We start from the raw sequence: 10,789 nt of genomic DNA, 5'->3' as shown, positions 1-10,789 counted from the left end.
ATATTGAGCTCTACATTTTTCTCTGCTTCCCTCCCTGCCTTTCCCCTTCCCTTCAACCTTATCCCGAGGTCCCCATGCTCCCAATTTACTCAGGAGATCTTGTCTTTTTCTACTTCCCAACATTGTAATATTTCCAATTTTAAAAAGGTAGATCTTCCTCAGCCTGTGGTGGTGGCACACACCTTTATTTAATTCCAGCACTCAGGAGGCAGAGACAGGTTGATCTCTGTGAGTTCGAGGCCAGCCTGATCTACAGAGTGAGTTCCAGGACAGACTCCAAAGCTACAGAGAAACCCTGTCTCAAAAAAAAAAAAAAAAAAAAAAAAAAAGCAAACAAAAAAAGATCCCCCTCTGACACCATAACAAGCCCAGAGCATGGATAAGACATCCATCCTGCTTTCTTCAAAATCAGGAAAGTTGGAGGAAAGATTCTTGGCTTTAAACATTAGTAAGACATTACATGAATCCTGACTAGGTCCTGGTTTAAAAACAAAAACCCATGTAAAGCAAAAGATAACCAGGCTATAATTCACAGCCCAAGAAGAGCTAGGTAACAAAGAGGACCCTAAGAGGGACACATGAATATCCCTGGGAAGGGAAATAGATGAGAGCTCCTGGGTAATTGGGTGTTGGGGAAAATTAGGGTGGGGAGGGGGAGAGAAGGAGAGAGGGGAAAATGAGGGATCTGGTTAGTCAAGTGGGGAGTGGGATGGAGGGGAAGAGTAATGAAAGAGATATCTTGATAGAGGGGGCCATATTGGGGTTAGGGAGAAAACTTGTGCCAGGAAAACTCCCAGAAATCTATCCCCAGCTAAGACTCCTAGCAATAGTGGAGAGGGTGCCTGAACAGACCTTCTCCTATAATCTGATTGGAGACTACCCTAATTGTCAACAGAGAGCATTCACTCAGAAACTGATGGAAGCAGATGCAGAGATCCATAGCCAAGCACTGGACCTAGGTCCTGGAGTACAGTTGACAAGAGGGAGGAAGGATTAAGGATTATATGAGTAAGGGAGGCGGGGTGTCACGACAGAGAAACCCAGAGACAGCTGACCCAAGCTGGAGGAAGCTGATAGACTCTAGACTGCAGTTAGGGAGCCTGCATGGGACTGACTTAGGCCCTCTGCATGTGGATGACAGTTGGGTAACTTTGTCTGTTTGTATGACCCTTAGCAGTGGGATCTGACCCTGGGGCATGAGCTGTCTTTTTGGAACCTATTCTCCTTGCAGGGATGCCTCGCCCAACCTTGATGCAGGGGGAGGAGCTTGGTTCTGCCTCACCATGATATGACATGCTTTGTTGACTCCTATGGGAGGCCTGCCCCTTTCTGAACAGAGGAGGAATGGATGGGAGGATAGATGGGAGATGGAAGGAGGGAATGGAAAGAGAGGCAGTAGAGGAAACTGCGGTTGGTATGTAAAATAGATGAAAAAATTAATAAAAAGCCTGCTTACTCCAAAATTAAAAAAGTAAACAAATACAAAACCCCTTTGAAAACAAGTTCATCAAGGACAATTAAGAAAACCGAATAGTAGCTATGTGGGAATTATTTTAAAATTTATTATACAACAAAGCATCTTTATTGTTAGAAGATAAATATAAAAGATAAAAATTTCATAATGTGTCTATAACCCCCTTTCAAATGATTTTTTAAAAAGTAATTTACGCCGGGCGGTGGTGGCGCACGCCTTTAATCCCAGTACTTGGGAGGCAGAGGCAGGCGGATCTCTGTGAGTTCGAGACCAGCCTGGACTACAAGAGCTAGTTCCAGGACAGGCTCCAAAACCACAGAAAAACCCTGTCTCGAAAAAAAAAAAAAAAGTAATTTACACGGAAAATACTGCAAAACATTAAAATGACGAATCCAGGTAATGAACATATGTTTTTTTCTTTTTTACAATTTTCCATATACTTTTGTTTCCAAAGGGAGAAATCCTCTGTGATTTACTGCCTTATAACTTCCCCAATCTCCTAGTTCTCCAGTTACCTGCATGACAGTCACACTTCCTTTAGGGTTCTACTTAAACACTATCCTGTCTTGCTCTGTAACTCTTAACTACCTAACACATTTATTTTATTTATCGTCTCTCCAACAAGGCTCCCTAAAGGCAGAGGTTATATTTCATCTAACGTGAGGTAAGAAATCAATAAACATCTGTTCTTAGCTGGGTGTGGTTAGCCGACGCCTATAAACCTACAACTCAGTAGGCTGAGGCAGAAGGACTCTAAATTAAAGACTAGGCAAGTCTACATAAAGAAATGCTCTATTGAGAAAATGAAAAAAAAGGAAGAAAGAGAGGGAGAGAGGGAGGGGAAAAAAGGACAGACTGCTGTACTAAAAAAATCTTTTCAAGCTTCCAGATTCATACTCAATCCTTTCACATTTTCCCAATGTAGCTCACTATTTAGGACACAGTTTCACTAGTCAGTACTAGCCTTGAACTCCTTTTTTTCTCCCAAGACAGGGTTTCTCTGTGTGGCCCTGGCTGTCCTGTTAACTCACGGTGTAGACCATGCTGGCCTTGAATTCACAGAGATCCTCCTGGCTGCCTCCCGAGTAATTAAAGGTATGGCCACCACTGCTTGCCCTTGCACTTGAACTCTTGATTCTCTTGCCTCTGAAGTGAGAAAGCACAGGTATTCACAACCATGTCTGGCTCTCTGCATAATTTACAACTACTTTATTTACTTCTGGATTCTAACTAGAGGGTCTGTTTTGGTGCTTTGGTTCTTTGGTATTTTGTTGTTTGTAATTCTACAGACTGATTCTAGATCATGTTAGGCAAGAGTTATCAGTACAATCCAAACGCAACTCCCAGTCCTTTAAATTTTATTTTGAGAGGCTCACTAATTGTTCAGGCCAGCTCTGAATCTGCAATCTCTGTGTCTTGGTCTCTAGAATAACTGGGACTACAGACATGGACTACCACACCCACATAACTGAGTGATTTCTAGCTGCCAACAGGACACACATTCCCACATTACCTCCAGAAGATTTCAGTGTGAACAAATGGGTAAAATCAGCTTGGTAGAAGTAGGTTCTTAAATACTTACATGGGCAATGTCTCCTTTTGTGCCTATGACTCGATCCTGAGAGTGCTTACTGAACTCAACATAATGATCTTCTGTGAAGGAATGCCTACAAACAACAGAATTACTGAGGTAAGACTGTCAGGACATATTCCAGTCACCTGAAAGAACAGGAAATTCTCAGCCTCTTACAAATCACACTTACCTGATTTTCCTTGGTTTCCAAAGAAGAAATAATTGTATACATTGATTAAAAAGAAAAGTTCCTCTATAAGTCCACTGAACAGATCCCAAATAATGAGAATTTGTTGGTTAGAGAAATGGCTAATGCTTTTGAAATATTGCAAAAATCAATACAATTGTCATGTGAACCTAGTACATAAATGTCCATTTTGGGTAAGTAAACAGTCCACTGTTTAATGGGAATATAAAGATATCATAAGATTAGTTATAAACTAAGACAAATTCTTATTAAATGTGAGTCTCAAATGAGAAAGAAAAAAGTACCAACACTTTGACATTATTACTCTTTTTCCCAAAAGGTTTGTAATTTAATATCTGATCAAGGGAAACAAAGTGGCTAAATAAGACACAAAATACAAGATACTATGCTGTAAAAGCAAATAAATACATACTTCATATCAAATACTGACTTCATCCCCCAAAGTGCAGACAAAGGTTGGCTCCAAGTTGCAGACGTCAGAAGTAAGGACCCATCCTAAAAGAGGACAAAATTAGAAATCACTAGGCCTTCAGCAGACTAGAAAAAAAAAAAATATTTATTCCCAGGGGCCTAAAGATGGTTCTTTTTTATGGTTTATTTATTGTGCATGTGTGTATGATATGTAGGTATAGTGGCACATGTGCCATACATGTAGAAGTCAGAGGACAACTTTTAGAGTTGCTTTCTCCTACCTTTACATGGGTTCCAAGGAACAAACAGGTAGTCAGGATTTGCATGGTGAGCACTTTTATCCACTAACCTATCTTTCTGCCCTGGGTTTTTTTATTGTTTGTTTTTCTTTTGTTGAAATAGGGTCTATGTACTTGGAATGGCCTAGAACTTACTCTGTAATCCAAGTTGGGCTCTGAACTCATGATCATCCTGCCTCAGTTTTCCCAAGACCTCTACACACAATAGACCTATCAATAGCTGGTCAAATATCTAAGAATCCTGGCCAGGCGGTGGTGGTGCGCGCCTTTAATCCCAGCACTCGGGAGGCAGAGGCAGGCGGATTTCTGTGAGTTCGAGACCAGCCTGGTCTACAAGAGCTAGTTCCAGGACAGGCTCCAAAACCACAGAGAAACCCTGTCTTGAAAAACCAAAAAAAAAAAAAAATCTAAGAATCTTTCTGAGATATGAGTCAGTATCAGTATCAACTAGACTTTCTAGTTAATGGCTCATTTCAAATAAAGTCCAATAAAAGATAAGATTCGTTAGTCGGACAGTGGTGGCGCACACCTTTATTCCCAGCACTCGGGAGGCAGAGGCAGAGGCAGGCAATGTCTGTGAGGTCAAGGGCAGTCGGGTCTACAGAGCGAGTTCCAGGACAGGCTCCAAAGCTACAGAGAAACCCTGTCTGGGGGAGGGGGGGGAAGGAGGGGGAGGACACTCCCTTAACTCTGGCTCCCCAATCCATATCAAATTGAGAGCAAACAAAAAGGAACCCTCACCCTGGAAGGTTCAAGGTGTGTGATGGCTGAGTTGTGACAGTTATAGCTGGCCTCTTCCTGTCCACTAAATACATTGTAGAGCTTCAGCTGCCCTGTACAGGTACCAAGCATCAGAAATCGCTCCCGAGCGGAGAATGCACAGCAGGTAAAGCCACTTTCATCTTCATTAGCTTCCCGGAACACTGAAATAGGACGAAATCTAAGCAGAAACAGAAAGAGTGCATAAATCAGAACAAAGAATATCCAGGAACTCTGCAAACACAAACTGTGTTAGACAGTATGAGAGAAGAGTATTGTTTCAAAATGTGAAGTCTTATTAACAAAAAAAAAAAAAAAAACATTATAGTGTGACCTTCAGTTGTTTAAATTTTCAATGAAAAAAGTCCCATGATCCATACGTAAGATTTGTAAAGAAGCAGACAGAAGACAACCTGGCCAGCACAAAAGGCAAGTCTGAGTACCGGCTAGAAACAGTGAGTTAAGCAACAAACATACTGGTTGTGATGACAGCAAAGAAATCAAAATACTGCCAAATCTAAAACAAATCCATAATTGACTTAATTATTTCACAAAACACATTCAAAATGACGTTCAGTGATAATTCAGGCCAACAAATAATTTTAACTCATCACTCAGTGATGATACTGACCAAACACTGATTTAGATAAAAGAATCATTCCAAGAACCGTGGGGAACCTCTCCTTACCTGCTAAAGATAAGGTGCCTATCAAAGCATCCGCCATCTACCCCTCCATACTTTGGAAATGATGCCCTGCGGTTTAGCCTTGAGGTAAAGTTTATTGGCGCTTGTCGCCTCTGTTTTGGCTCAGGACACTGGTGAGGAGTAAAGAGAGAAAAGGGTGGACAGGTGGCAACGGGGTTCTTGCAGCGAGCATGTTGCTCTCTAAGATACTCTGTGATGATACTGTCCAGCGTAGGTGGGGAAGGAAGATGTCTATCCAATTGTTTTTTTATGGCGGGGCTCTGACTGTATGCACCATGGTCCGACTTCTGCCGCAACACTCGAATTTTCCTGCCATTGCACGGTGATGGCCTCTCTCTGATAAAACTGATCCTACCAATCAAAGGGGAGCTGCCTGCATATGATGGTCCGGGCAAAGCCAATGAACCCTGGGGAGGGCGTGGCGGAGGATGGGCAGGGGGGGCAGAAGGGGCAGAAGCACCCACAGCAGCATGGCCGCCCAGTCGACTTGCAATGCCATTGGCAATCCGAGGGGTCCGGGGAAGAGAGACAGGAGAAGCAGCAGCAGTTACTGGGGTGAAGGCAGAAGAATGTGAGGCAGCAGTCATGGGCAAGTCAGCCTCTCTCGTGAGCACGGTTGCTGTCTCTCCAAGCCCTTTAGAAATGAGATGGTTTCGTATCAACAGGAGCAGCTCTTTCTCAGGGAAGGAGATCCTTGACTGGGCAACAACATCTGCTTTCTGTAGTCGTGCCAGGGACACATCAGTGCCAATGAGAAGAGGCTTTCCTGATACTCGCTCGATGAGCTCAGCAGCATATTTGCAGAACTTGACATGGTCACTCCGCTTGTCCTGCAGCACTGGCTCCTTCATCAGCTGTTGAATCTGGCAGCTACTAAAAAGGGGCAATTTGCTGATAATCTGTCGAACAGTGCTACTTCGAGACAAGCCCACCAGGGCCTTACAGGCCAGGGCCCGAATCTGGTCTGCATCTGTGATGGGCATCTTGATGGACAATAGGGACAGAAGCACCTTGATGCCATTGTTGGACTGGACCACATTCCACATCTTGGCCAGGGTATGTTCACTGCTCTTGGGGGTCTGAGACAGTTTTCTCCGAGGCGTTCCAGAAATAAATTTACCAATACTGGATATCCGGTTATCTGGGCCACATACACAATTGATGATAATTTGAAGTGCTGACTTCTGAATTTCAGCATCATGGATAAAGAACTCACCCTCAGCCACTCCTAAAATAATGCTGATACCTATAACATAAAAAAAAAATCTTATTATTCTTCATAAAACTTATTGCTAGAAGAACCTAAAATGGCATATCATAGGAGCACTTTACATATTCATCTTTATTATGAACTATTAACAGCAGTCAAGTTTTGGAATCAGTCTAAGTGTCCCTCAACAGACAAATGGACAAAGAAGACATGGTATTATGCACAATATAATCTTACTCAGCCATAAAAAAGAATGAAATTATGTCATATACCAGAAAATAGACAGGGATGGCAAGATGACATTGGGTAAAGGCTTGGCATCAAGCCTGCTGACCAGACTTTGATCCTCAGAACTCCAATTGCAGGAGAAAATTTATTCCAGCAAGTTGCCCTCTAACCTCCACACATACACCATTGTGTACATGAACACATACAAAACAAAATGTTAATAGAAAAAAAGAAAATGGTAGAGCTTAAGATCATATTAAATACACTGGCTCATAAACAGAATGTAGAATTAAAATTCACAAAAAAAAATCCACACGTGCTAGGATGCCAACATTCAGAAGGCTGGGGCAGGAAGGTACAAAACAAAGTCAAGGCAAGCCTGGAGTACACAGTAAATTCCAGGCCAGGCTGGGCTACAGAGTGAGAATCTGTCTCAAAAACAAACCACCACCAAAAAAAGGCAAGGGACTAGAACAGGCCTAAAAAAGAGAATAGAGATGACTGTTTTCTTTTGTTTTCCTACTGGTTGTCTTCTGGGTTTGTTTTTTTGAGTCAGTCTCTCTCTCTCTCTTCCTAGCCCAGGCTATTCTGGAACTCACTACATAGACCACTCTACCCTCAAACTAAAAGACTGACCCGCTTCTGCCTCCCAAGTGCTCTCTGACAGTGTAGTGTACCTACCCAACCATGCCCAGAGAAGGAAAAGGTCTTTAAAAGGGAGCAGATGAGGGTGATGGGAGCAAGAAAAAAAAATATTTTGTCCCACATGGAGAATCTAAATTTAACTATGTATAAGTGTGACATGAAAGCAGAACGGGGAACAGGAAGATTGGAAGGAGGAAAGTGGAAGGCATATATGAGAAAGGGACTACAGTATACAATATAAAATACCATAAAGAAATACATTCTATAGAGCTTTAAGAGCCAAGGAGATGACTCAGAGAGTAAGAAGGCTTGCTGTATAAGCCTGATGACCTGAATTTGATCCCCAGAACCCATGTAAAAAAAAAAAAAAAAACCTGAATGTTACCAAGTGGTGGGGACGCATGCCTGTAATCCCAGAACTTGGGAGGCAGACTCAGGTAGATCTCAGTGAGCTGGAGGCAAGCCTGAACTACAAAGTGAGTTCCAGGGCAGCTGGGCTGCTACACAGAGAAACTCAGTCTTGAAACATACCCCCCACCAAAAAAAATAAATCTGTAATAGCAGTATTTAGCATTTCCACAACAAGATAACAAAGCAAAGACGAGAGAACAGACTGGTTGGAAGATCATGTACTCAAAGCAACAAGATAGGTCATGTCTCAACAGGAGCAAAGAAGAGAGCTAACACGCAAAACCTACATACTTGCTTAAAAACACTTATCAGGTGGAGGTAGAAAGATCAGGAGTTGAGGGTCATCCTCGGGTACATAGTAAGAGACCAGCCTGGGATACCTGAAACCCTGTCTCTAACACACACACCCTCCAAAACAACAAAAAAGTACAATTGGTTTGCTACATGTTCTGTACCTGAATATCTCATGTACAGTATCTCTTGTATAGTTATTAGAGGGGTTATATGAAGTGTGAAAGCTATCAAAGTTTGTGTACAGTGTTTCCAAGGTAAAAGGGACAAAAATAGTGGAAATGAATTAAAATCTTTGCAGGAAAGCAAAAAGCCCTTAATTGAGCAAGTCTCACAGCAATAGGAACATTATTCACTATCTATTAAACCAGGTGGTGGTGGCACACACCTTTAATCCCAGTCCTTGGGAGGCAGGGGCAGGCAGATCTGAGTCCTAGGCTACCTGGTCTAGAGTGAGTTACAGGACAGCCAGGGCTAGACAGAGAAACCGTGTCTCAAAAACCCAAAAACTCTGTGTGTGTGTGTGTGTGTGTGTGTATGTGTGTGTGTGCCTGAAGAACCACAGTCTATCATCATTCACCTCAACAGCCTGCTCTTAATATTATGAGTTTTCTATTGTTATTTTTCGAGATACAGTTTCTTTGTGTAGCCCTTCTGTCCTAGATCTTGCTGTTGTAGACTAGACTGGACTGAAACTCAGAGATCCACCTGCCTCTGCCTCTAGGGCAGGAAACAATAGTATGCACCACCACCACCCAGCAACAATGTTTTTCCAAACACAAGCTTTCTCCTTTCTTATGTTTCTAAGTACTCAAGTGTTACCGAACGTTTTATTGTTTGTCCTAACTTATTAAAATCATTGTAAAGGTAAAGTTCTGGGAAGTACACATCCTAGTGTAGAAATATCTGACCCATCCAGAAATCCTAAGTGTATTAACATGACTCTCACTATATGAACTGTGTGGTGTCAATTACAGCTGACAGATAAGAAACCTTCTTCCACAACCTTCTATTCTAGTGGTTCTCAACCTTCCAAATGCTGCGTCCCTTAAAAACAATTCTTCATATTGTAGTAACCCCAACCATAAAATTATTTTTGTTGCTACTTCGTAACTAATTTTACTACTGCTGTGAACCATAATGTAAATATCTGATATGCAGGATATCTGATATGCAACTCCTATGAAAGGGTTGTTTGACCCACACATTAAAAATTATTGTTGCCGGGCGGGGGTGGCGCACACCTTTAATCCCAGCACTCGGGAGGCAGAGGCAGGTGGATCTCTGTGAGTTCGAGACCAGCCTGGTCTACAGAGCTAGTTCCAGGACAGGCTCCAAAATCACAGAGAAACCCTGTCTCGAAAAACAAAAACAAACAATATTGTTATATTCTAACACCCTGAAATTAGGTTACAAATTTGACAGAAAGAGCAAAGACAAATTATCACACAAGAAAATTGGTAAGGCGCAGGCTTGAGAGATAGCTTAGTCTGTAAAATGTTTGTCTTACCATCACAGGGCTTAAGTATAATCCCTAGAACCCACCAAAAACTAATATAACTATCAGGAATAGTAGTATATACTTATATCCTAGTACTGGGAATAAAAGAAACTACATCCCCAAGGCTCACTGGCCATTCAGCCTAACCTACCTGGTGAATTCCAGATATCAAAAAGAAACATTATGATTCCCTGAAGAATAACACCTGATGCTGTCCCCTGGCCTTCACATACATGCATGCACCTGCATACACTCACGAAGACTAGCGTAGTAACATGGTGCAACCTACCTACAGTGGACACAGTAGAGCCAGCCTCATCCAGTACATCCACTGACTCTGCCAACTGGAGCTGGATTTTTGGCACCACAGTGAGAATAGCCAAGACATCCAAAGCAAAGCGCACAGTGTCATTCCTAGTCAAAAAAAAAAAAAAAAGAACCAGTCAAAGGGGAACTACAATATAATTACTAAAAAAACAAGGAGATATTTTGAAATGTTCTAAAATACAAAAAAATATTTAAGACTGAGAATATACTAGACACTAAAAAATAATATGGAAATGAGATATGATTGTAATTACATTTACTTATTCGTGTGTGTCATAGTGTGTGTAGTCAGAAGACAACTTGGATTTCTCCTTCTATCATGTTGATCCCAGAGATCAAACATAGGTCACAAGGCTTGGAGGCAATTTCTTTTCCCACTGAGCCATCTCCCTTGCCCAAAACAGGTTTTGGGTTTTTTTTTTTTGTTTTGTTTGGGTTTTTTTTTTTTTTTTTTTTTTTTTTTTTTAAGATTTCAGGTCAGGCAATGGTGAAACATGCCTTTAATCCCAGCACTCAGGAAACAGATGCAGGCAGATCTCTGGGTTCAATGCCAACCTGGTCTACAGAATGAGTTCCAGGACAGGCAGGGCTACACAGAGAAACCGTGTCTCAGGAAATAGATAGATAGATAGATAGATAGATAGATAGATAGATGGATGGATGGATGGATGGATGGATGGATGGATGGATGGATGGATGGATGGATGGGCGGGGGGAGGGGGGGGCGGGCGGGGGGGGGGGGGGGG

At 42.1% G+C, this 10,789-nt stretch overlaps 1 protein-coding gene across 3 annotated transcripts in view; it reads right to left on the bottom strand.

Annotated features, from left to right (window-relative positions):
* The window catches only part of Dcaf1 (DDB1 and CUL4 associated factor 1), a 61,442-nt gene that overhangs the window by 19,973 nt on the left and 30,680 nt on the right, over positions 1-10,789 (bottom strand). For all 3 annotated transcript variants that reach the window (XM_050139628.1, XM_050139629.1, XM_050139630.1), the window contains exons 13-17: positions 10,006-10,130; positions 5,413-6,676; positions 4,707-4,905; positions 3,668-3,750; positions 3,057-3,141 (exon numbers count right to left, since the gene is read on the bottom strand). In XM_050139628.1, the coding sequence (XP_049995585.1) occupies positions 3,057-3,141; positions 3,668-3,750; positions 4,707-4,905; positions 5,413-6,676; positions 10,006-10,130 (1,756 nt within the window). The remainder of the gene's footprint in view (positions 1-3,056; positions 3,142-3,667; positions 3,751-4,706; positions 4,906-5,412; positions 6,677-10,005; positions 10,131-10,789) is intronic.

Source organism: Alexandromys fortis, unplaced genomic scaffold (assembly GCF_014885135.2).
Source record: "Alexandromys fortis isolate MF-2015 unplaced genomic scaffold, M_Fortis_MF-2015_v1.1 scaffold_36, whole genome shotgun sequence".
Taxonomy (NCBI): domain Eukaryota; kingdom Metazoa; phylum Chordata; class Mammalia; order Rodentia; family Cricetidae; genus Alexandromys; species Alexandromys fortis.
The sequence above is the reverse complement of the archived record's forward strand: the minus strand, read 5'-3'. Positions and strand labels throughout refer to the sequence as shown.